This window comes from Phaseolus vulgaris, chromosome 3 (assembly GCF_000499845.2).
Source record: "Phaseolus vulgaris cultivar G19833 chromosome 3, P. vulgaris v2.0, whole genome shotgun sequence".
Taxonomy (NCBI): domain Eukaryota; kingdom Viridiplantae; phylum Streptophyta; class Magnoliopsida; order Fabales; family Fabaceae; genus Phaseolus; species Phaseolus vulgaris.
This window is the reverse complement of record NC_023757.2, coordinates 39291449-39317986: the sequence shown is the minus strand read 5'-3', so window position 1 is coordinate 39317986 and position 26538 is coordinate 39291449. Positions and strand designations below refer to the sequence as shown.

General features: G+C 32.6%; 4 protein-coding genes across 7 annotated transcripts; all 4 read left to right on the top strand.

Annotated features, from left to right (window-relative positions):
• Positions 1-732: 732 nt before the first annotated feature.
• LOC137807593 (actin-related protein 2/3 complex subunit 3) lies at positions 733-3267 on the top strand. 2 transcript variants are annotated; one of them, XM_068608311.1, is made up of 5 exons: positions 733-842; positions 927-994; positions 1105-1213; positions 1296-1565; positions 2877-3267. In XM_068608311.1, the coding sequence occupies exons 2-5, from the start codon at positions 992-994 to the stop codon at positions 3017-3019; spliced, it is 525 nt and encodes a 174-aa protein (XP_068464412.1). In that variant the 5' UTR covers positions 733-842; positions 927-991; the 3' UTR covers positions 3020-3267. The 2 variants fall into 2 exon arrangements, with proteins under 2 accessions (XP_068464412.1, XP_068464411.1); XM_068608310.1 differs by lacking the exon at positions 733-842 and having other exon boundaries at positions 845-994.
• Positions 3268-6241: 2974 nt separating this feature from the next.
• On the top strand, positions 6242-8223 carry LOC137807592 (histone chaperone ASF1-like). The gene is made up of 3 exons (XM_068608309.1): positions 6242-6517; positions 7522-7586; positions 7723-8223. Exons 1-3 carry the CDS (start codon positions 6416-6418, stop codon positions 8063-8065), a joined length of 510 nt encoding a protein of 169 aa, XP_068464410.1. The 5' UTR covers positions 6242-6415; the 3' UTR covers positions 8066-8223.
• A 3694-nt stretch (positions 8224-11917) lies between these two features.
• LOC137807591 (ubiquitin C-terminal hydrolase 22-like) lies at positions 11918-16422 on the top strand. The gene is made up of 3 exons (XM_068608308.1): positions 11918-13032; positions 13177-13301; positions 15277-16422. Exons 1-3 carry the CDS (start codon positions 12152-12154, stop codon positions 16047-16049), a joined length of 1779 nt encoding a protein of 592 aa, XP_068464409.1. The 5' UTR covers positions 11918-12151; the 3' UTR covers positions 16050-16422.
• Positions 16423-18795: 2373 nt separating this feature from the next.
• Positions 18796-24564, top strand: LOC137807590 (translocase of chloroplast 90, chloroplastic). Of its 3 annotated transcripts, none has more exons than XM_068608305.1 (3): positions 18796-19142; positions 19702-19838; positions 21916-24564. In XM_068608305.1, the coding sequence occupies exons 2-3, from the start codon at positions 19706-19708 to the stop codon at positions 24165-24167; spliced, it is 2385 nt and encodes a 794-aa protein (XP_068464406.1). In that variant the 5' UTR covers positions 18796-19142; positions 19702-19705; the 3' UTR covers positions 24168-24564. The 3 variants fall into 3 exon arrangements, with proteins under 3 accessions (XP_068464406.1, XP_068464407.1, XP_068464408.1); XM_068608306.1 differs by having other exon boundaries at positions 18818-19142; positions 19705-19838; XM_068608307.1 differs by having other exon boundaries at positions 18822-19142; positions 21922-24564.
• The last annotated feature ends 1974 nt before the right edge of the window (positions 24565-26538 follow it).

Here is a 26538-nt window from a genome sequence, read left to right as displayed (position 1 = left end):
TATGGGGTGCAGAATGCAGAACAAGTAAGGGCTGAGCATGTTTGGGCTTATAGTAAAAGACTGGCCCGCAAAGAGTACCAAGGCTCTATTTACTTATAGGCAGATTCTTCCTGCACTCCTATGTTTTTCTTCCTGCACCCCATAATATTATGTAAAGACAAAAATAACCCTATTATTTTTTAAACACCCAAAATGCACATAAGACCCACACTACCCTCTCTTCTTCATTTGCCCACAGACTGCACATACGGATTTCATTTCTCTATGAACAGCGGTGGTGGCGCTGCTCCATCTCTTAGCACAGAAAGGTGTTTCTTTTGGTGGTGGTCAGTAGTCTCTCGAATTATGGTTTCCACAGTTTATATCTAGTATTTCAGACAATGTAGTTCGGTAATTTTAAGAAATCAAGAATTCACATTGATTTTTTCACATTCCATATTTGAAAATTCATAAATATTATGGAACAGGGAATTAGTAAATTTTCCGATCCAACAATTCGTAACAGAAATTAGACTTCCAAATTCAACAATTTATTAACAATTTTCTTCTAGAACACCTCTTCATCCAGAAAACAACATGATTCACTTCCGGATTAATAAATCCGTTAAGGCTAGTTTCGGAATTTTTAAAATTTTGGAGGTGCCGGAAGTAAAACGTAGGGTGCAGGAAGAAGAAGCCTTACTTGTCTCGCAAGTGTTGCGTTGTAATGAAGAATAAACTAGACTCATTGTTCTCAGATCCATTCCCATACATTGTTACTTTTTTCACAATCTTGATTTCACATCACCTACCAAATTTGGCATCTTAATGACTCAATTTACTTTGAACTTTCCGTTGTTTTGGTATACATTTATCAATTTCTCCACCTCATTCCAAACAATTACATATTTACATGCTTGAATTGATTTCTCTTCCTTCATTTACAGAAACACTTGGGGTTGCAATTGAAATCTTCTGAGCAATCCTTGTTCTTATCGTGGCCACAATAGTCATGGTACGGAATTCAATTAAATTAAATTCGTGCTTATTCAAAATTTTGGGCGTTTTCAATTTTTGATTCCCAATTGAAAAATGATTGCTGTCATTGTTGTTATCTATTGATAGGTTTATCACTCTAGTTTTGTGAATGAAGATGGAGTGAGTAGAGCTTGTGGGTGTCCTCTTCTTCCTCTCAAGAGCCACATCAAGGGACCAGCTCCTGTTTCAGATCAAGGTTTTTCTATTGCTTTTTGTTCTGTTCTGTTTTTCGTGTTTTCTGAATGTGGGATATGCTTTGACTGTGATGTGTGGTACAGATACAACTGATATCGTGGATGAAGCCATCACCTTCTTTCGAGCCAATGTGTTTTTCAGAAACTTTGACATCAAGAGCCCTGCTGATAAGCTTCTCATATACTTGACCTTTTACATCAACATCGCTCTCAAGAGGCTTGAAGGTTGCAGAACCTTGGCTGAAGGAACCAAGGCAATCATCAACTTGGGTCTCGAAAAGGTTCCTGTCCCTGGAGAGTCTGGCTTTCCATTTGCGGGCCTTTTCCCCCCTCCTCAATCAGACCAGGAAGCAGGTGAATCCTGTGATCACTATTCCTTCACCTTGATGTTCTTATAAGTAGACGCATAAGCTTAGTTTAATCATGACATTTAATTGCTTAAGTAGTTATTTAATTGGTGCCCGCCTTCAAGGTAATAGTTAAGGATTCAAAAAGTGGAAAGCTTTTATTGAGAAGTATGATTGTGGTTAATGTTACTAACAAATCTCCACTGTGATTTGCAATAAAAATAACTAATTATTGATTCCTTGGCCATTGCACTTAGGACAATAGTCAGTAAAACTGTATTTGAATAATTCCTTAATCATTGTATTTTAATTAATTGCTTACCCAATATTTGACACCATTTTCACAATTGCTGGCTTAGTTCACTTTAACCTCACATGACCAAATGAGCGTGTCTGTGCCTCAATGTGGGGGTGGCATTGTTTTAAAGACAAGAAATTTTATCAAAGCTTAATCTTTATGAATTTTGAGTACACACCCAACAAGTAAAGTCTAGTCTTTGGCAAATAATGAACTATTCAAGTATTTTCATTCGTCATAAGCTTTCTGAAAGTAAGTATGAGTGTATAACTCTAGCCATGAAGCTACATAGCTATATCGTAAGATAATTCCCAGAATACAAACATTGATTGGAGTGATACCAAATGTCCTCAGAGATCTGAAAAGATGACTCAAGTCTAGAAAACTGTCATTCAGAGAGGTTTATTTAAACTACTAACTATTAAGTGACTTATGGCTGCTGTAATCCAAATTTTGCAGTGTTGTTCAGGTTCACTACTGCTTGGATTCCAACTAAAAGAAATAGAAAATATAGGCATATATTATAAAATAAACTGTAATATGTACTCCCTTGATGTGTAAAAAATTCGTTAATGGAAACTTCAGTTGTATTGCTTTCTGCATCTGAGGAATTTTCAGCTTGTATTTGTACCAATATATGTAGGATTTTTGTTTCCTTGTATATATTTGTCATTGAGCCTTTTGAAGAGTCAAGTCAAGCGACTTTTTCATATTTTTTCAAAGAGCTGATGATCTATCATTGTCCGAACAGTGTGTTGAAGCTCATTTAATATGGACGTAATCTATGTTTATCTGTGCAATTGTCATTGCTTTACATGATTGATGATTAGAACATTGTTCACATATTGAGAATTTAAATTGCGCATACTAGCTTAGATTGAACTTTTATAAATTGTTGTGTTTACCCTATCTGATGCAGTTGCAATTTACTTAACCTTTTTACAGACTACACACATATACATATGTTTATTTATATATTCATATTTCTGTATTTCAAGCTTTGTGATATCAACAATGCAGAATTGTTCAGAAATTATTTGAAGCAGATAAGGGAAGAAACAAGTGGGAGGTTATTAAGTGTTGCATACAGACCTAATGGCACTCCAAATAAATGGTGGTTGGCATTTGCAAAGAGGAAATTTATGAATATAATCATCCCTTGAAGTGTTGGCGATCATGCAATTCTTAAACCATAGGTTTTGCTGTGAAAAATACACTTAAAAAAACTGTTGATCTGACAATAAAAAAATATAGTGATTATTGAAAGGCATGTTGTTAGTTGTCTGGTTTTAAATCTTCCATTTTGATTTGATTATATTCAAACTACTGTTTGCTGGGTAACACCCATTTTCACAATTCTTTTAGTGGTGGTATAATGAAGTCAATAATCATAATCGGGTTATGTCCCCAACCTTGCCTGTGCAAATGGTGATGACTATGTTAGTTGTGTTGTCTATTAAGTATTGCAAGACTTCATCAGTTACACCTCAGCTTCACATTACCAGTATAATGAGTGTGCACTATGATAGCTGCAAATTTTATTTCAGGTATTATTTTTCAGATATGTACTAAATATAGTTCAGAGTATCTGTTTCTGTATCCTGTTCTTTTTTTCTTCTTTCCATTGATAATCTAGGTATTTCTGTCCATTTAGGAAACTCTTTGAAAAAAAAATCTTTTAAAATAATTTTATATATAATTTATAAGGATAAAAATTAGATAATTTTTCATATCCTTGTCAACAAGTTTTAAATTAAATAATATGCATTTAAAAAAAAGTATAGATCATATTCTTAATAAAAAGGCTATTGCATATTGAAATAATGTAAATGAAAATCTGAAATCATTCATTATCAAATGTCAATTAAAAGTGGTTTGCTTCTATTGTAATTTATAGTTGCCTCTGGAACAATTAAGATAATTATTTATTGGGCAATAATTAAGACAATTAATTTGATCATTATCAAAAGAAACTTTTTGTTCATAAATTACAATCTACTTTACTTGGTTTATACCTTTTAGTTTATAACATTTTTTTTTTATATTTTAGATTTTTATTCATTTACTTATTATCCTTAAATTCTTTTTACCTATTATTACATGTTTTTAATTTTACATAGACAAAAAAAATCTAAAAAAATAGTTAATACTTATTAAATCGACTATATTAAGCAAAAATATTTGTCCAAATAAAAAAATATTAAAAAAAAAAAAAGTATTACAAATTTTAGTAAAAAATTAATTATTTAAAAAAGTTACCTAATTATCTTTTCCATAAAAGTACAATTTTTATTTACATAATAACATTTATGTAGTAGTATATTTTTACATTTTACTAATTGTACCGGTCGGGTCCGTACGATACTTGGAGGCTCGATACCCGATCAAGACTTACCATACGATCGAAATCATTACGTCTAAATAGAGGATTAACAAGATCAATCAATGATTGAGCACTAGGTAATACATTCTTAATTATGATCCAAATCCTTAATCTGGCCCAATAACAAATTATTCATGATAATCATATAAATAGGCATAGATTTCAAGAATCAAGTACGTCATCATGCAATACTAATTGCACGAGTGTCGACTTGAGTGTCAGATTGTCTTTTGCAGGTACCAGTTGAGTCTGGATTTCACGGAGACGAGGAGTGGATGAGCGAGGAGAGTACGGAAAGATTGTGTGAGCAATAGGAAGGAAAGGTGGACCAACCGACCGAAAAGGAGAACAATCGTTCTCTTAGTTCCAAACCCATTCGAGAACACTAATTAATTTATTAACTAGTTTTACCATATACTTATTTAACAAATTAACTTATTAACTTTGAACTTGTAAATTAAGATATCATATGTAAGAGTTAATTGTAAGAGTTAACTTATAAATTAGTATGAAAATCGTTTCAAATAATATATAAATTTAAACTAAATATATTAAATAAATATTTTAATTTTTCAAATTTTGGAATAAAAATATAAAATCATGATTAGTAAGAGATATTATATATTTAAGAAGCCATAATTAATTAATTAATTAATTACGGATAAAATATGGTTTTTTTCATATATATATATATATAATATATGTTTTTTTTATATATACAGTGTGTATTGTAAGTTGTCTTGTATATATGCGAACATTGTTGCATGAAAATACTAAGGACTTAATCTACAGTAAGCTTCTCAGTATTGTTGTTTTTGTTTTTTAGTAAGGTGACTTTTGCATTATTTTTTAACTATAATATTTTTTTAAAATATATATTATTATTATATATATAATTTTTTTTTTTTTAATTGTTACCTTAAAATTCAAAGTCACTAATCAAAGATATTTTCTTATCAGACTACAAAAACTTGTGAATCCAAGGGCTTTAATCACACTTGTTTTGAGAGTAAACATTATTGAAACGACTGTGCATTCATTATTCATCTATTTCTTCAACCAAGGATAATTAAAATATAGTTTAACTGAAGAAGATTCAACTATTTTGAATACTAAACAAATGGATATTTAAAAGAATTAATTAAAAATTTTAATTTGTGATTAAAAATATAATAAAATTATAGATGTGGCATGAACAAGTGTCAAATTTGTTCTTCTTGACCTAAAACAAAAGTAACAATATGAAAACATTATGGATAGAATTCGGAAATATTTTTAAATCTATAAAATATTTTAAATAGAAATATCGAAAATTATTTTTTAATTCAGAAATATCGTTATAATTTAAATTTTATATTTTAAGAAAAGCATATTTTAGATTATAGAATTTGATCATGTAATTTTCTTAAACTAGGCTAATGAAGTTGTGGACACTACATGTCAAAGCCCAAGCCCAACTCACATTATCGTGGATTACGTAATCCGGAAGTCATTTTTCAAATTTATAATTAGCTTCCGGATTATGTAATCCATAAACCTTTTTTCAGATGCATGATTACTTTCCGAATTACATAATCTGGAATTCTTATTTAGCTTCCGGATTATGTAATCCGGAAGTCTTTTTTTAAATGTGTTTCGAATTACATAATCCAGAAACTAGTCTATGGAATGACAGAAAAGGATAAAAATGTATTTTCATATTGTGTATGGAGGTGGCAGGAGAAGATATGGAGGTGCAGGAAGAAATAGTCCAGAAGCAATGTAGAAGTAAAAAAGAAGTAGTTGAAAAATGTGCCTTGATACTTTGCCTCATTAAATTGATTTGCTCTTAATGATGCTGTTGTGAAGTGTGCACCCCCAAAAAATGGTCCCCTCATAATTGGAGCGTAAATTAAGGGCAAAAGAAAATAAGAAAGGGCCAAAGCCCAAAGATGCACAAGATCCAAAGCCTTGAATCAAATTGCAGGAAATTATTATAGCCACTTCCACAAAAAAAAAAGAAAAAGTGGAAGTAACGAAATTAGGAGTGGCAATAGAAATAGCAATAGCAATAGCAATTTGGTTCACAAAAACCCTAAACGGTAGAGAATGTGGGGTTTACTATAATCAGTAATCAGATTCGGACCAAACCCTTTGACTTCTCTTCTCTCAGCTTCAGCTTCATACTGTTTCTGCAATGGAGCTTCAGATTCCAATTCACACAGTTTTCCAAATGCCCTCTCTTCTTCAAGCTGTGGCAGCTGACACTATTCTCGCCGCCGCGCAATCTATGGCTTTGGTATTTCTCTCTCAAAACCCTCTCTTTTCTTTCCACATCATTTACCCCTTCAATTTAACGTTTTGTACTGTGTGCGTTACTATGTTAACAGTTAAATACGCGTTTTCAGAAATAGGGTTAAGCTGTTTAACTGATTTGCATGCTTGGAATACCGTGCTTAGTTAGGTCAAAGCATGGGTTCCTTTTTGCATATAAGTGTTTGCCATGAACTCTAGGGATTATCTACAATTATGTTTCATGTAACTGTGTTGAATGTTCTCCATTTGTGTTGTACCTCCTGTTTTCAATTTAATGTTGTTTTCTCCCTTCATTGATATTTTCTTTGTGTGCTACAGGCTGTTTCATGTAATATGTTGTCACTAGTACATATGTTATCAAATACATTGTTTTTGTTTGTTCAAAGTACAAAGTATTGCCATGACAAAAAGTATGTATGGGTTCCTACTTAAGATTTGGGATGCTGGTACATTTTGCTACAGTGTGATGGGATCTTACATGACTGATCCCTGCCATGTCCTTGATACTGTGTGCAATTTCTCAACTCTATGACCAGTGAAGGCCAATGGGGCATTCTTTGTTCTTTTTTTCTCAGTTTTTTAGTTAGTTTGACATTAAGAAAGGCAGTGTACTGGTCACGAACAGGAAGTGTGGGGATTCTCCTAATGCTCAAAACAAGCAACACATTAAAAAAAAAACAAATTATCTCTTATTCTGCAAAAGAACTACCGTCCACCTATACTCCCCCCATTAGGTGTTCAGTCTATCAACACTTCATTTGGTCTTTCTTAGAATTTGAGATGATATAAACTGTTGACAACTTGCAAGCTATATTTCAAGTATGTAATTTTTGTCATTGTTGCTTTCTTGAATATCTAAATAACTTACGGTAAATGTCTGCAAATGTATGTTATGAGTTTAGTCGGTTTCAGAACTATTCTTGGTATTTATCCTGTATTGCATTGAATTCAGTTGACATTTTTAATTTACCTCTGTTTTTCTTTCAGATTGGATATCTGCTGACTAATGTCACAAATCCAGTGTCAACAAATTTGATCCCCATTGGTGGAAGGTAAGAATTAGCTGAAGTACCTCAATAATATAGAAAACTTTACTTTTTCGTTTACATATCTCCTAATCTTGGGACGTCAAATCTACCTCATTTCAAATTGTTACTTATTATTATGTCGGTGTTAAATCCTGGTCAGGTTTCCCTTGGAAGACCTTTCTTGGAGTAAACATGCTTATCTAGAAAACAAGAATGACAGTGAAACTGAGGATGATGAGGATGGTGATGAGGAAGAAGAAGTAAACGAGGAGGAGGATGATGATGCAGAGGATGAAGAATACTCTGGTGAAGAAGGTGATGAAGAAGGGGATCCTGAAGATGATCCTGAGACTAATGGTGGAGGAAGTGATGATGGGGATGAGGATGACGATGATGATGACAACGGTGATGATGAAGATGGTGATGGGGAAGAGGAAGATGAGGATGAGGAAGAAGAGGAGGAGGAGGAAACTCCCCAGCCACCTTCTAAGAAGAGAAAGTGAGAATTAATATTAGTAGGAAATTGTCTTCGGGGAATATGCATTTGAGTCGAGTCTAGTGATTAGGACAGATGAATTAGTAACTTTCTTAAGTAGACTTATCTTGCTTTATTCGTGTCAACTATGATAATCATTATATTAATATTTCCCATTGTTTCCAAGACTTTACCTTCTTCCTGCCAGTTATTATCTTTTGCCGCTACCTAAACGAAGTGTTTTTTTTTAAGTATCAATTGCAATTCTATCTTGGATCATTTGGTTGGTTTCTCCATTCGATATGATCTCAATTGTAGACTTGTGAATCAGGCAAAAACGCTTCATTTCAACTAAGCATGCTTAAAAATATGTATTCATAATAAAATTCAAATAAGATTCTCAATCTGATATCTGTTTTCTTTTTCTTCTGAAGTAATTTTTTCCAATAAAGAATGAGTTATTTGATTATGGTTCTTGAATAGGATCCTAGTTGATTTGACCGAAGAGATGATAGTTGCTTTTATTTTGTTTTTTCTAGATTAGTTCATTTGTTCTAATCACGTAATTGCTGGTATGTATCATTTGGTAGTTTTACATGTAATAGAATAGTTGGGATCATGATTCTGCCACTGGGGTGTTTATATTTGTAACTATTTACTAGCATCAGGCAATGTTGATTTGGTTAAGATGAGAAATGCAGGTGGCTTTGTTCATTGTGTTCAATGCTACACTATCAAGAGTGGAGTTTGGTTAATGCGTCTCAAAAACCTCCACTTAAGCTTGATTAATCAATTATAATAAATTTAAATTAATATGAAGGAATGTTCAATAAAGTCATTTTTCTTACAAATTCAATATATGCATCCGTTAAAATAAATACAATGGAATCTTAAGGAAAATAGTATTGAAACCAAAACAAGAAATAAAACATACTCAAATACTTTATCCAAAGAGAGAGAACAAAATGTCTTTATATTCAAATAGACAAAAAGATAGTCACTATTTTTAAAAAGAGAAAAAAAATATCATTAATTTTAAATAAAGGAAAGAATGTCATTATATTTAAAGAGGGAAAGATTATTGTCATTTGTGCAATGACATACATGATTTTCGAACTTGATTTCTTAGACTCATTAACTTTTTTTTTACTTCATATAAAAAAGTGTAATTCTTCGTATAATTAATATTGTTACATTTCATGATATTATTATTTTTAATAAAAGAGTGATTCCCCCACATTGATTCTATTTTGTAACCAACAATACAAAACAAATATTGTTAGACTATATAATTTAATAACCAACTATTGTAGCCCATAAATTTCTTGAAACGCTTTTTCATACAAAAAAAAAACATTTTCAAAAGCACTTTTTATGAATTTTATGCTCAATTCTAACCAACTTTTTGTGTAATTGGGCTCCCTTGATGGAAGTCCTTTTTGTAGTTGCTAGTTGCTTCTCTGGACCTATTAATGGAAACTTTTTGTGGAATTTATTCAAAGGGAAATAATATTTTATTTTTTATATAATTATATTATTGAAGACCACTCCTATGTATATGATGAAATGTAATTTAATGTGTTTGTGATCAATTTATGGCGATATTATATTGAGACTCAGTCACAAATTGATTTCTCTAATTTGTTTAAGTAACTATTCTTTAGAGAAAAAAAAATATGAAATTACTTTCTTTTATGTAACTACTACCTCATAGTCTCAGTAATTAAAGAAAATTTTGGTAAAAATTATTTTTAATGTTTAAATGATAGAATCTTGTATAGATCGGAACAAAGCGAATGAATGACAAATTTAAATAGTTGGAAGTTTTCAATTATGATTTTTTATTTAAAGCATACACTAAAGTTTTGTTTAAAGCATATTTTTAGCATTTTATTTTCCAATAGTAACTTCTAATTATTTTTTAATTTTCATTTAAGGAGTTCTTGCAAAGACGATTTCAAATATTTTTTTTCTTTTTCAATCTTATTATGTTTTTATGACTTGAACAATGTAAATAGTTATTTTGTAATTGGATATATTTTATGTTATTTATTTTTTAAACTATGTATTTAATTATTTATAATTGAGTGTAATTTAGATAGTTTATCATTGTAATTTAAACAAGTATTTAGTTAGTTTAAGTTATTAGGTTGATTATGTTGGATAACTTTTTATTATAATGATATGTAAATGCAAATTGCATTTGTAACTGAATGTTTTTTATTTTTTAAACTATGTATTTACTTTTAATGTAGTAAAAAACTTTAGTTTAGTTAACTAAATAATGAAATTGATTATGAAAATGGAATGAAATTGCAAAAGGATTAAATCAATATCACTAAATTATATGTTATCATACACAATTAAATTATATAAGAAACTATTTATTATTGTTTATATGGATTTATTTATCATTGTTTATATGGATTTATCATTGCGACCTTTGTTGCTATAATAAAAATATAATTTTGACCTAATTGATCCATTTCTTTATGGATTATAGTAGTTGTTCGTATTTCTGGTTTTTATGGCACATGTGTGGGTTAGAAACGAAGTTTAAACCTTTATATGTTGATTAATAATCTTCGTTTCAGAGTAGATAAAATTAATTTTAATTTTTGTAAGTCTTATAAACGTTGTGTAGACCATAAACTAGGTCAACATACGTTAGCAGTTGCAAGTAACAAGTAAAACAATTGATTATTACATGAGGATAAAATAGTCAAAGAGCTTGAAATGCCACTACAATCATACCACCAATCATTTTATTTGACTGGTCGTCGACCAAGTTGGGGAGTTTCTATTTCTACACACCAAACTCTAAATTATGTCGATTATAGTGTTGCACATGACACTTTGTCGATCTTTATTCATATTTCTTGAGTAAGCTTGTGATATCCTCAAAGTATTGATGTCTAGCTCGCAACATGCACTCTACCTTCATTCCTCTTTCAACAAACTATAAATTTTTTGTTTCAAATATTGTTTTAACAAGAACAGAAATTGGTAAAGATTGTGTTCCCTTTAAAATAGAGTTCATGTATTAAGCTAAGTTAGTTGTCATGTCCATACCTCTTATCTTCATCAAATGCTTAAGTCCACTTATACATTTGATTTATGAAACTATATAACAAAACTCTTACCTTATTGTTGGTAATTTAGTTTGAAGAGTGAGTTATTTCATTTCATAATCTGAAAAATATAATTAAGTAGATAACAAAAATTTCAACCACGTAACATAATATGAATGTTAATGTGCAAAATCAACTATCTTTTCAACTAAATTTTTAATTTTTTTTTCTTGAAGTTAGATGCAATACATTCTATGCACTATAATCTTCTTGGATAAATTATGTATGTAAAATACATAGTTTAAAAAATAAAAAAGCATTCAATTATAAAATAAATAATTACATTTTTAAATAATAAAAAATTTAAAAATTAAAATTAAAAAGATTGAAATTATACTTGCAAGCACGACTTTAATAAAAAAAAAAACTTAGAACATAACTTGAATATTAGATTTTTTTTTCTAAAAACATATTTCATTCACTTTAATTTTAATGTGAAATTGAGAAAAAATATTAAAAATTATCTATCCAAGCACCACGATTTCTATTTTGAAAAAAAAAAATTAAAAAAAATTCGGGAACCTAAATATTTTAAAATCTTTTTTCCCAACGAACTTACCAATTTTTATAATTTTTTTAAAAAATTATCCATTTCAATAAAAATTATGAAAAGTTATTTCACTTACATAAATTTCCCACTTTTTGAATGGGATACGCTGTTACTATTATTTATCGTCAGATAAATTAAATTATTCATTAATTTGAAAATAGAAAATGTATAACTGAAATATTGATAATAATTATTTCGATTGTTACAAAAATAGAAAGGAAACTGTATAAAAGAATAACGGAAGAGAAGTAGGGAAGAAGAGTAGGCAGAAAGGAGTGAGCAGAAGCTGAAATAGGGAGTGGAGTCTCGGCCCCCACAACAGAAAGGAGAGGAACCTCATCAATCTCAATGCGTTACTACAATCTCACCCGTTCATTCTCCCATCCATGAATCTTATGCCCACCAAACCTAGGTTTACCACATTATCAACGCCATGTCCCCCAAGATCAACGCTCAGATTTCTCCCCAGCCCTGTCCCCACTTGGCCGAGTTCCGCCGCACCTCAACTAAGCCATTTCTCGCTCTCCATAACTGCCTCCGCATCAAGCCTCCCGGCGGCCGTGCCGCTCTCCGCCGTGATCCCGACGAGGTCCCCCGCTGCGGCGCCTGCGGCCTCTCCTCCCCCTCCCGCCTATATGCCTGTGTCACCTGCGCCGCTGTCTCCTGCCACTCCTCCTCCTCCACTGGCTCCTCTCATGCCGCTGTTCACGCCGCCTCAATGCCGCCTGGCCACCAGATCGCGATCGACGTCGACCGCGCCGAGCTCTTCTGCTGCGCGTGCCGCGACCAGGTCTACGATCGGGACTTCGACGCCGCCGTGGTGATCTCTCAGACTGCCGCGTCCACTCTTGGCGCTGATCCTCCGCCTGCCATCACCTCGCCTCATCCGGAGAATCTCCGGAAGAAACGGCGAGTGGATTACCGGCCTTGGGCGCCAGATCTGCGCGAGCGCGCTCTGATCGGCAGCTGCTCTGGCCCGATCGCTGACGATACCGCCGATCCTTCGCTGGATTTGCCGCGCGGATTGCGCGGGCTGAACAATTTGGGAAACACGTGCTTCATGAACTCGGTGTTGCAAGCGCTGCTTCACACGCCGCCGTTGCGGAATTACTTTTTGAGCGATAGGCATAATCGGTTTTTCTGTCAGAAAAGGAACAACGGTGACGGAGACAGTGGTGCTACTGGGAAGAGAAATGGCAGCAATAATGGGAACAAGAATGCGCGGATATGCTTAGCTTGCGATATGGATGCTATGTTCTCTGCTGTGTTTTCTGGAGATCGCGTTCCCTACAGCCCCGCTAAGTTTTTATACAGGTGCGTATGGTGATGGCCTATAAACTGTGATTGAATAAAATAGTTATGTTTTTTAAAAATTCTTATTTAGGATTTAAGTTTCTCTTATGTCAATTTGTTATAGAAAGTTTAACTGTTTGACTAGTTATTGATGCTATGTTTCAGTTGGTGGCAGCACGCAGCTAACCTTGCCAGTTATGAACAACAGGATGCGCATGAGTTTTTCATTTCCATGCTTGATGGCATCCATGAGAAGGTGGAGAAGGGTCGGCGTAAGCCAGATACTGAAGGTAATGTGTTCTGACTGTGACACCCATTTATTATTCTTTTCACCCTCTCTGAAGTGCTTGCTACTGTTATGATTTTTTTTGTTCGGAAAGAGGGGGTTTCTTGTATAAAAGCCACTTATTCTAGTATCTTATGGGATATTCAATTCAAGCGTAATATCAAAATGAAATTAAAACGTGCGAGGAATGTTGACATCTAACTTTGTGCTACTATAATCTCTTAGCTGGTTCAATTTTGGTGTTATACAACAAATCATTTCGTAGATAATATCAAGTCTACCAATCCTGCCTTGCTTAACATTGGTTTGGAGTATTTGTCTAACTCTTGTGGAAGCTGTGGTCTCTTTGTTGTTTTGGCTCATTTTTAAAATGTGTATTTTTAGTGGTGGTTCATAGGGCCGGGGTATTTTAGTTGTATGTCTTAAAAAATAATATAGGGAATATTGTAACACCAGTCTTTTTATCCTCTTATTGCCATCAAAGAGACTTCTTTAATGACCAAAATCTATGTTTACCTACACATTGATCCATTTTATAGGAAAAATATCACTGTATGGTTAAGTTGTAATGAGTAAAGATATTGAGCGCTAGCATTAGATTGTTAAGAACACAATCTTTATATGGTGTAAGAACTTAGAAGTCAATATGTTACCTTTTTTCAACTTGTAACAAGTTGGTGAATTAGCTCAGATTAATCATAGTTGCAACCAAACTGATTATAGAAGACGATCAATAGAGCGCCACTGTCTTGCTATCTTCAATGTCTTTGACATTTTTTTAATTTCAAAGTAATTCAAAATACTATTTAAGATAACAGAGTTATCATAATATTTAAATGCAGGGTGAGAGTTTAGGTCTCTTGCTTGTTGCCTAAGAGTTGACAATTGCTCAAACATTTAGGGCTAATTTTCAACCACAACCTGCTGTCCTGATGGTGTTAGCTGCTACGTTCCTGTGAGTCCGTGTAAGTCAATTTCTGCTTAGCCTATTCGTTTCATCATTCAGGAGATTCTAGACCAAATGATGTTAATGTTAACTCCACCTTTTTACCTTGTTTAGGCTATAGTTCCAAAGCTTGTCGTATCCTGGAGAAAAGGTTGCATTAGTTTTCCAGCCATAAAAAATGTCAGAACTCTGAGTTCTTTGAAAGCTGAGCTAAGATTTTAGCCTCGAAAGATGTAGTTCTTTCTACTTTTGGAGTGTTATTCCCACATGGAAATACTCATTTTCTTGCCTCTGTTTATGCTTGTGGCATTCCTCTGTTTCAATGCAAGACCTATTTCCTTATTCTCTCAATTAGAGGCTGTCAAATTTAGTGGGTTGACTGTTCAAGAATCAATTATGTTTTTAAGATAATGTGTTTTGTTCTGGACTCCTTCACTCTGGAGGACCTAGGGATAATACTAGGTATTGTTCTCGGGTTGACTGTAAGGTGCAAAGGTCTCACAATATTTAGAGGCTATTAGATGCTATATTACTTTGGACAAAAAGACAAATTCTTGGCATGCTTGGCTTGTAAGATCAAGACAAATTCTGACGGCTGTAAAATTTTAGTTCCAGTAAGTCGTGATTGTCGACAGTAATCAGTTGATCCTGTATTCTGTCTTTTATCTTCTGTATTTCTAAAAATATTAAGAAAAAAAATGTAAATCTATTTTGTGTACAAAATTTCCAAGTTATTTAAATTGCAAAGAAAATGAGTTGTTTCTCTTTGGGCATTTCCAGAAGTCTAATTTTACCCCAGGATAATGGTTGTAGAATTAGGAATCCTTTTGGCAATTTCATTCAGCATTGAACACCTAAGTTCTAATAGCAGGGTGGTCTACCTAAGTTCTAATAGCACCAAAGAAACAAGGAATTTGTTTGCTACCTTCTTTGTTTGCTGAATTGTACAAGATCTTCAATGTAAGGTCTGCTCTTAAACTGATGTCATTTTATTAAGCATCTTTGTCTGACAACATTTTCTCCGATATTGCAGGCAATGGTGACTGTTGTATTGCTCATAAAGTATTCTCTGGTATTCTGCGATCAGATGTTACATGTATGGCATGTGGTTTCACATCAACTACTTACGACCCATGCATAGACATCTCACTGGACTTGGAACCGAATCAAGGGGGTTCTAACAAAATGGCTACTGCAACATCAAATCATTCTTGCAATGGTGAGGCTGATTGCATGAATTCAAGCCAATACTGTGGAACATCTACCTTGACTGGATGCTTGAAGAGATTTACAAGAGCGGAGAGATTGGGAGCTGACCAAAAATTTTTCTGCCGGCAGTGTCAGGTGAGGCAAGAAACACTCAAACAGATGTCAATAAGGAAACTTCCCCTTGTTTCTTGCTTTCATATAAAAAGATTTGAGCATTCTTCAACAAGAAAGATGTCCAGGAAAGTGGATCGATACCTACAGTTCCCATTTTCACTGGACATGTCACCTTATCTCTCATCAACAATTTTAAGGAGTCGATTTGGGAACAGGATCTTTCCTTTTGATGGGGATGAGCCTGATGGTTCAGATGAGTTGTGTTCAGAGTTTGAGTTGTTTGCCGTTGTCACGCACACTGGTAAGCTAGATGCTGGCCATTATGTTACTTATCTGCGATTAAGCAATCGATGGTACAAGTGTGATGATGCTTGGATTACTCAAGTTGATGAGCACATTGTGAGGGCAGCACAGTGTTACATGATGTTCTATGTACAGAAGATGCTTTACTATAAAGCAACTGATAAACAGGTCGCCTCATGATTCGAATAAGAGAAGGTCCAAATCATTGATATGCCATGGTTAATATCAATTTTCATTCCAACGATATGCCATGACTTTCACATTCATACATGAGAAACACAAAAACAAAGGAAAATATTATGCATTCGCATCACAACTAGCGAAAGAGGAATTTATAGTTTCAAGTTGGGGATAGAAACCAGCCAGGATTTTTTAGGCACTCCAACTTTTTGGAAACTCGAGGGACATGGATTTCTTAAAAAATGTTATGCTCTTCCCTTTTCCTTCCCTTGCTTCATCAGGAAAAATTAAATACTCATTAAAACTACAATTGGATGGATATTAGAGGTTATGGATATATATTTAAATATCTATACTATTATCTATGCCCAAATATTTGTATGTATCACTTGTTATCATATTTAGGCTTTAGGTTAATTTTATGATATATTTTCTTAAAACTCAAAGTATAAACTAAATTTCCTTAAAACTTGTTTAAATATATAAGAATGAAATCCATCTATTTTATTCTTGGTGAATTGTATACTATAAAAGCTGGATCGGATAGTTAAATATTACACTTTAATAAGTTTATTATTTTGAATATATTTAAATTAAAATACATATAATTTAAATAGTATATAAAAGAAAATTATTTTAAATAAAAATAAATATTTGTTTTAATTTAACTAAAATTAAATATTCTATTCGTGTATTATTCAAACAAGTAATTTTAAAAAAATAAGTTTACCATGAAGAGAATTAAATCACATAATAAAAAAATTAATAACATTTTGTTCTTATAAGGTCTTATACGAACTACAATTACTTTTACTTCAAGTCTCATCAAAATTCATCGGCTATTCAGTTTTTAAGTACTTAGGTTTACTTTAATTATGTTCATGATCTCACGGCTTCATAGGTGAGAGAGAAGGTGTACCTGTAAAGACTTTATGATGATTAAGTTAGTTTTCGTCTTAAATGTGTCATAAATAATTTTATCTACTTGTTCATAAAGTTATTTATTTATATGATTGGATATTGGGTTTTGTTGGTCTTATTTGACTTATTGCTTATAGTATTTGGCATATTGTTCTTGCACCATATCATTTGTGATTGACACCCAACATGTCAATGTGAAATTACTATATGTATTCTTAATGAAATAAAAATTAGGTTAAAGTTAATTGCACCCAGTAAAACAATAAATTTTCATAAATTTTTTTATTTCTGTATATATCCGTAATTGTGTGTATTGTGTTCCGGATGTATATGTCCATAATAGTTCTGGATAATTATGTTGGGAAGTATATTTTGCTTGATTTGTTACGGATGAAAAATCTGGAATGTGCCCTGGCCAATCCCTTTAACTTTTTCTTTGAATCTCATGTGGCCCCTGCCAACACATGGTAGTGTCCCATTCGTTGGAGGATAAAAGGGTCCTACAAATCTAACTCTCTTAGTTCAATTGATTTGAGGAATGCAACCCTTTCTTTCCATTGCACTTTTACGTCCAAGATTTTCAGAGTGCTTCACCAAACTATTAGTTTGCTAATTCAATGGCAATTAGGCACATGATTTCACAATTTTATTTTGTCTTTTCTAGTTGCTTTTGGATTAAAGTCCATAACATTAATTTTTTTAAATTTGTTTAGTTTACTGGTTTTTAATCCATTAAAAGTACCAAAATTATCATACTGCCAAAAAAAGAGTTGAGGATGATAACTTCCGGATATATATCCAAAAGCATGATGTGCCTTCCGGATAAAGATGTCCGTAATTAAAGAGTACAATTCCGGATGATAATATTCATAGGCAAACATGACACTTTCGGATACCAATATCTGTAGGCAAAACTAACACTTCCGGATGTCAATATGCATAGACAAAGCTGACACTTTCGGATGCCAATATCCATAGGCAAATATGTGACTTCCGGATATTGATATCCATAAGCAAATTTGTGATTTTCGGATACTAATATCCATAAGCAAATCTGTGATAAGGACAAAGTTGGGTTTAAGAGGTTAGTTGGGTGCATATCGAAAATGATATGGTGTAGGAAGAAATTGCCATAGTAGTTCTATTATTAGACTCAAACCTTGTTAGTGTGACTGGGTCACTAATTAACATAAACAATATAGATTTAATTTTAACTTTATCATGTTAATCTTAAATTATTCTTAGTTGAAACATAAATATACCATAAAGACCATCTTGATCAATATTTAATAAGTCGTAAAGTTGAAACCTTAATTAAATTTCAGATTAATAATACTTAATCTAAAAGTCGAGAGGTTGACTGTGAGACCAAGAAATTAAACTAATTTAAATAATATAAATATTAATCGATTAACCTTTAATTAAAAAATTTGATATTAAAAAAGATAAAACAATTCATTTATTTATAATTTATATTAAATTCATTTAAATAATATAAGAATTAAGATTCTTGAACTAAATTAAGCATACTGGTATTGTATCTCATATATATATATGTTTATTAAGATCACTTGTAATGATTATTTGTTTTTTCATTAACACAACATTTAAGAATGATAATAAAAAAATAGTAAATTTTAATTTTGGAAAGATAAAAATAAATTAAAAAAATTGGCTATTAAGAATGCTTGTGGTGAAGGGGTTGGTGGTGCGCAATATTTTAGCATCTCAGTACAGACACTTTTTGTTGCCATCTTCCACTTAAAATTAAAAGTAAAATGCATAAAATATTAAATAAATAAAAAAATAAAAAAAGTAAATAAGAGGACGAGGTGAACGACTTCTCCATCTGTCTTACTCTTATCTTCAAATCTCCATTTTCTTGTTCTCTTCTCCTTCTTCCTCTTTTCATTCTACTCACACACCCCTTTCCAATTGCGTTTTCTTCTCCCTAATTAGGGTTTTCTCGCGCCCTTTCTTCCTTCACTCATTCTTGCCCGACCAACTCTTCTTCTTTTTTCTGCGAGAATGACAGAATCTGGTTGCCTTAATGATTTGACCACGTCGATTCGGCTCTTTCCGGGACCATAAATTGCTTCTTTGGATCTCAGTATATCCTCGACCTTCGCATTTCGTGTTAAGCTTCCTTGTGTTTGATGTCCAAATATCAAAGTGAGCGCCTCCATTAATCTAACCTTTTTGCCGTTTTCATTGCATTCTTTATTCTTCTCAGCATTATTTTATTTTATTTTTCCCTGTTGGATTTTAATGATTACTGCAATTCGCTTGCTGATCTCTGTTTCATAGTTTTTTCACGTTATTTGTCCTCTGTCACGTACCTCGTTTTGCTCATTTCTGCCCATTTTGTATATGGCTTATTGAAATAGAGTGTTTTATGATCCTGTTTCTTAATTGCACCGACACTGATTAACTTAAGTTTTTTAATAAAAAGGGTTTATGCTTTCAAGATTGACCGGCAATTGGCTAGGCACTCTGTTTATATGTTATTGATTGAATCCTTTCGTAGACGAAAATCGAATCGAGGATCCCCTGTTAAGGAATCATATTCTTTGTTGATTGCATGTGATGAATTCTTTGACTGATGTTTATGATATGTTTTGCGGCTTTCTTTTCTCTTCAAGAAGAACCAAGATCTCTCTTTGGCTTTTCGTTTTAAATTATCATTTTCTAGTTGCTTGGAGTTATGGAGTTCTGCTTTCTTATATTGCAGTAGGATGAAAGGTGTTCGAGATTGGGTTTTCTCTCAAGTTCTATCCAAATCACTGGCCTCGCCTTCATCATTATCAGGTGGTAATAATTTTTATGCTGAAGAGCACCGGATTCAGAATGAAAATTTTAATGAACAAGGTACAGCCCTGATTTTACTGTTTGTGTCTTCAAGTGGAGTCATTGAAAATGCACACAATTTTATTTTATTTTATAATAAAAATGCTCATAGTTAACTTCTCAAAAGATGGGGTCATAGTGGAATTCTCCTCCCAAAATGGTGATTGGTGAAATAAGACGGTAATAGTAGGGAACTCGTTTTTCTCTGTTATTCCGTGCATGTTAAGCTCAGCAGATATATAATTATATAGTAAATAGTAACACCTTCAAATTGTGTAGTGCTGTATGCACATCTTCGTATGCCACGCTTAGACTAGTCACTAGTATTAGGTGTCACAATTCTTAGAACCAGTAGGAAACACTGTGACATGGTTCACCACCATACATATAGAGGAACTGTGGAGGTTATGCTTGGAGTGATAATAGAGTTAGCCTTTACGGTATAATAATGTATAGGCAAATATATACTTACTATGCCAGAAGGCTACGGTCTGTATTCAAACTCAAGAATTTGAGCTAGGTAAATGACCATTCTATCATTGAATGATTTGTTATTTCCAGAATGCAAAAGAAATTTTCTTATCTTAGCTTAATAACAAAATTAACTTCTCAACAACTTAAATTTGTGCAGAAGGGGCTACTGGCCTCCCCGTGACATTGATAGCTGCTCTCTATTTCTGCAGGAATTGTGTTAAACTTAATAGTTTGGACACACTAAGGGTGTGTTTGTGATAACTTTGAAAATTAGATTATTTCAATAATAAATTATATGTAATCAATTATTGTTATAACCAATTATAATCAAATTTAGTTGTTTTGGTAAGTGTTCTGAAGAATGATTTTCAAGATAATTAATTTTGTGCGGAGACTACAAAAAAATTCATCCTTTTCAAAGTATTTATAAGAAGGGCAATGTATGAAGCTGAAGGAGAGAAAAAAGTTGTTGAGAAACTTGAGGTTTTTTTTTATAGGCAAATGGGAAATTTTGGAGTAATTTCCGGATAACATGTTTCAGGTGAAAAACAAACTGTTGAAAAATAATCGTATTCTACAAACGTCTGGGTACATAAAATTAGTTTATTTTTTTTAAAGAGCTTGTTGTAAATTAAACATTTTTTTCAAGGAAATATAATAATGCTCAATAATTTTTTCCAACTAAAACACCTGAAATCAATTATTTAAGCTATCTCAAACATGCTCCAAATATTATTTTTAAAGATTGAAGCAATTTTTGGAACAAAAATTTGTTTGTGATTTCAGTTGTATGTTTCTGACTGTAGCTAAAATTTGTAGAAAAAAGATGAAAAATAAACTGCTTTTATGAATCTGAAAATTTGTAACTTAAGATTATTTTCCAATAGCCTTTTTTCGGTTTTAGTTTCATACATACTCTTTTTGTTATGTAAAAATAGATTCTGGTTTGTACCAAACGATATTAGTTATCTTAAAACCATTTTCCAACAATTTTAAAATACAGTTGATTCTTGAAATAATTTATTATTTCTTTACAGTTTTTTCAAACGCACTCATCTAAAAGGTTTTGTTGAAAGAATTATGGAATTACACCAGAATCTCTTGCACACAACGCCTACACAGTCCTCTGCCCCAACACGGAATCTACTCCTTCAAACCAACACCAACAATTTAATATGCAGTCACACAACGCCTCAGAGATCTGCCACAAATCTTATTTAATAAATACACACATAATGGTCATACAACTCAGGAGTTATTGTGTGTTACTAAACACAATAACTGTCCTAGCAAATTGCTGCCGTTATGAATTTACCGGCTTTTTGCAGCTTGTTCGTTCTTTGATGTTTGGAGAAATAGGAGATTTCTTCTTTATATCTAGTCCAGGGAACGAGTAAAATTTCAAGATTATGTTTTCTTACAGTTATAGGGATGCAAGATAATGTGTTTGGAGTTGATATGTGTTTTATTTTGTACACTTCTGTGGTTTAGGATGATTAAAGTGGGTGATATTCTGTACGTAATATAATTTCTAAAGCAATATTTGCGCCAAATCTTATTTTTGTGAATGTAATGTCTATTATCAGTACAATTTAGATAGAAGTAAGACATGTTTTTTTGCCAGGTTCAGATCACTCAGCCAGTTCAGCCATTCCTTCTGACTCATCAAATTCTTCAAATGGTGATCAGAGCAATCATCACAGTTCATCCTTGCAGCTAGTTTCAGATACAGAGGTCGATCACTATCAAGATAACACTAATGGAAGACGGAAGGATACTTTGGCCAAGGTTGAGGATCTCCAGGTTAAATTCTTCCGATTGCTACAGCGCCTTGGCCAGACACAAGAAAATCTTTTGGTTGCAAAGGTTCTCTATCGGATGCACCTGGCAACTTTGATTCGTACCAAGGAATCAGATCTGAAAAGAGTTAACCATAGTAGCAGTAGAGCCCGAGCAGTAGCAAGTGAACAGGAAGCTATTGGTGTGCCTCAATTGGATTTCTCTTGCAGAATACTTGTCCTTGGTAAAACAGGAGTCGGTAAAAGTGCTACCATAAATTCTATATTTGGTCAAGAAAAAACCACCACCGGTGCGTTTCAACCAGCTACTAACTGCATCCAAGAAGTTGTTGGAAATGTCAATGGTATTAACATAACATTTATTGATACCCCTGGTTTCCTGCCTTCCTCCACTAACAATATGAAGAGAAATAAGAGGATCATGCTTGCTATAAAGAGATTCATTAGAAAGTCCCCTCCAGATATTGTTTTATACTTCGAACGGCTTGATTTTATCAATGCTGGTTATGTTGACTTCCCACTTTTGAAACTCGTTACTGAAGTATTTGGCTCTGCGATTTGGTTCAACACCATCATAGTTATGACTCATTCTTCCTCTGCCATTCCGGAAGGACCTGATGGGTATACTATTAATTATGAGTCATATATTTCTCACTGTACTAATATAATACAGCAGCATATACATCAGGCAGTGTTTGATTCTAGGCTTGAAAACCCTGTACTTTTGGTTGAGAACCATTCTCAATGCCCTAAAAATATTATGGGAGAGAAAATTCTCCCAAATGGTCTAGTTTGGAGATCTCAACTCTTGTTCTTTTGCGTCTGTACCAAAGTTCTGGGCGATGTAAATATTCTTCTCAAGTTTCAGAACAGTGTAGATCTGGGGCCAACAAGCAGTACCCGAATTCCTTCTATGCCCCATCTCCTTTCGTCCCTTTTACGCCATCACCCTATATCCAATCTAAGTGGGATTGATGATGAAATTGAGGAAATATTACTCTCTGATAACGAAGAAGAAGAATATGATCAACTTCCACCCATACGGGTGTTGACAAAATCTCAGTTTGAAATGTTGTCTGAGCCTCTGCAAAAAGATTATCTGGATGAAATGGATTACAGGGAAACTCTTTTCTTAAAGAAACATTTGAAAGAAGACTATCGTAAACGCAAAGAGAAGCTACTCTTAACAGAACAGAAGTTTTTGAACAGTGATAACCCAGATGATCAACAGGCACCTCCTGAACCTGTTTTGTTACCGGATATGGCTGTTCCTGCAAGTTTTGATTCAGATTGCCAAAGCCATAGATATCGATGTGTTGTTTCTGACGATCAATGGCTTTTGAGACCTGTTCTTGATCCCCAAGGATGGGATCACGATGTGGGCTTTGATGGTATAAACTTGGAGACAACTACAGAAATAAAGAAGAATGTAAATGCTTCAGTTGTTGGACAGATGAATAAGAACAAGCAGGATTTCAGTATTCAATCCGAGTGTGCTGCAGCTTATGTTGATCCACGGGCCCCTACTTATTCTGTGGGTGTTGATGTTCAGTCCACGGGTAAAGATTTTATATGTACTGTTCGTAGCAACACAAAGTTGAAAAACATAAAGCACAATATTGCCGACTGTGGTGTTTCTTTAACATCTTTTGCAAAGAAGTACTATGTCGGTGCAAAACTTGAGGATACTGTGTTTGTTGGGAAGAGATTAAAATTTGTCTTGAATGCTGGGCGCATGGAGGGTGCAGGACAAATGGCATATGGGGGGAGTTTTGAAGCTAATTTACTAGGGGAAGATTATCCCGTAAGAAATGACAATGTAAGCTTGACAATGACAGTCCTCTCTTTCAACAAGGAAATGGTGTTGAGTGGAAACTTACAATCGGAGTTCAGGTTATCTAGAAGCTCAAGAGCATCTGTAAGTGCTAATCTAAATAGTCGGAAAATGGGGCAAATATGTATAAAGATAAGTACCTCTGAGCATTTACAATTTGCCTCGTTTGCAATTTTCTCAATTTTGAAATTCCTGTCACGTAGAAAGGCAACTAGGAACGTGGTGAAGGAAGGGATGGACTAAAGTCTGCTCTCGTTGTTTACTTACTGGTACCAACAATTTTTTGTTCAAAGAAGACAGGAAAACAGTGAAGCATTCTACATGTCCGCTGTAAAAGTAGACAAAAAGTTAAAATTTGTTTTTACTTTACTTTTTAAAGAGGGTAGCTGAAATTTTGTTTTCGTGATACATTCGATGCCTGTTTTTGGAAATCTCTTTAGGTAAGGCTGGCTGGCATCTTGAGCGTGTTTCAATCTGTAGATTAGTGATTAATAATCAGCACCAGGGAGCTTCGAGTATTGTTGATCTTCATTTCTAGTATAATTAAGTCATAACTGTACAGTCAAACACAAAATGTCTGTATTTTTTTGAAATTTCTGTTATTTGTTGAAGTATTGGTAAGTTAGACGTGATTGTGTAACTATTGTTCAGTAAGAGTTTTTGCAACGAGTAGAATGTTACAAAGTTTGGGGTATATGGTAATCATAATGAAGGTAGTTGATTGCAGCTACCTCTGTTGCCGAATAAGCTGTATATTTTTCCTTTTCACCAAAGAAACATGTTGGACATTTTATAGGACATTTCTTAATGTCGGTTCAAGAGGGGACTGTTTATTTTTATTTTTTAAAATTAATAACCCAAATACTTATATAATTAAGTTGGATCAAATATGCATGTAATGCTGTCTCTTTTGGTAGTTTTAGTTTGCGAAGAAGTACTGGTCCCACTGAAGTTAAAACAAAACATTGGATTACAATATGCTCGTTAAAACATTTGGTTCCAGGGATCAACCGTTATGTTTGTTTAGGAACAGATTGAAACGAAAGAAGTAATAAAGATTGAGAGTTGTTTTTAAAAGTTCAGCAAGAAATTAAAATATTTTATAGAGTTTAATTTTCATTATTATTTTTTTAATAAACCTCATGTCAACTAATTGAAAAGTATCATAAATATATTTTTAGAACAATTCTTTCAAAAATCTAAAATTTTTTCATATATAATGATAGAATAAACCCTTTGAATTCTTAAAGCATTTTATACACGTTATTCTACGGAGTTTGAGATACGTAAGAAATATACTTAGTGGGTATATTTGGGTCCGTATTAGTTTGAGGTTTTTTTTAACAAGTTAATCATTTAAACTATATAAGGAATAATATATTTTATTTCATCCTATTTTTTGTTTTTAAATTAAATTTTAATAATTTAAAAATATCAATAAATTTATATTATAGTTTGAGTTATTCATCATATATCAGAATATATAATTTGGAAAAAATAATTCTCACTCCATCTTTTTTGTGTTGGAAATTTTCAATATTTTCCTTTCTTTGGATATGTACTTTTCAAATTATCCCAATATGCATCAAAAGGTTTTCTTGTGTTCTTTTTCACAAACTATCTGCACTCTAAAAATTGTCCTATTATGATGTGAATTTTCACAAACTTTGACCTCTTCACCTCTTGTTCTAGTTTGTGAAACTGTGATTAGGATTATCATCTTCTCCTGCTCCTCTTGTTTAGTCATCAATGACGTAACCAAATATCATGTCCTTAGTATGAAATCTAATCAATAAAAAACATTTCTGTTTGCTACTGATCTTGAAAGCACAACAAAGTCTTTAATTTTAAGGAAAAACAATCCAATATTATCCATCAAATTGTGAAATCATCTCATTTGTCTTATTTTCTTTTATTTTCATTTTTTAACCAAACATAAGGATTAGTATCCTGCCACGAAAATTAATAGCATTTCCGTGGAGGTTTCCTTCTATAATGCCAGTCTCTACACGCAACTATGGAGATTTGACTCCCATTAAAACAACCATGCCACTCATTATTGAGGTAATTATAACTCGCCTTAGTTACTAATATAAATATTTATAACTTTTTCCACCACAATTTATCTCTATTTAATTCTCATTTTTATTTTGATTTGGATTAAATATGTTTTCTTTATTTATTATAATATAAAATTGATTTTGGAGTCTAAACCTTCCGTCTAGATGTTTATAATATAGAAATGATTAAATCATTCTATATATATGAAATTACTTCAACTTAACATTTCAATACATCAATTCATTAAAGCATAGTTACATTGGATATCTACAATCAAACAAACAATGAATTTTAAAAAAATTACAATTATTTCACATATATAATAATTCATTTTAATCATTTTTACAGTATAAAATTTGGATGTTTAAAAGTTTAGATCACGAAAATCAATTTCAAGATATAATAAAAAATAAAAAACATATTTAGTCATTTTAATTTTATTATTAAAACATTTTTTTTATTTTGAAATGATAAACACCTAAAATTTATATAATATTATAAATTTCTAATTTCTAATTTCATAATTTGATTATTCAAACAATCCTTTTAAGTC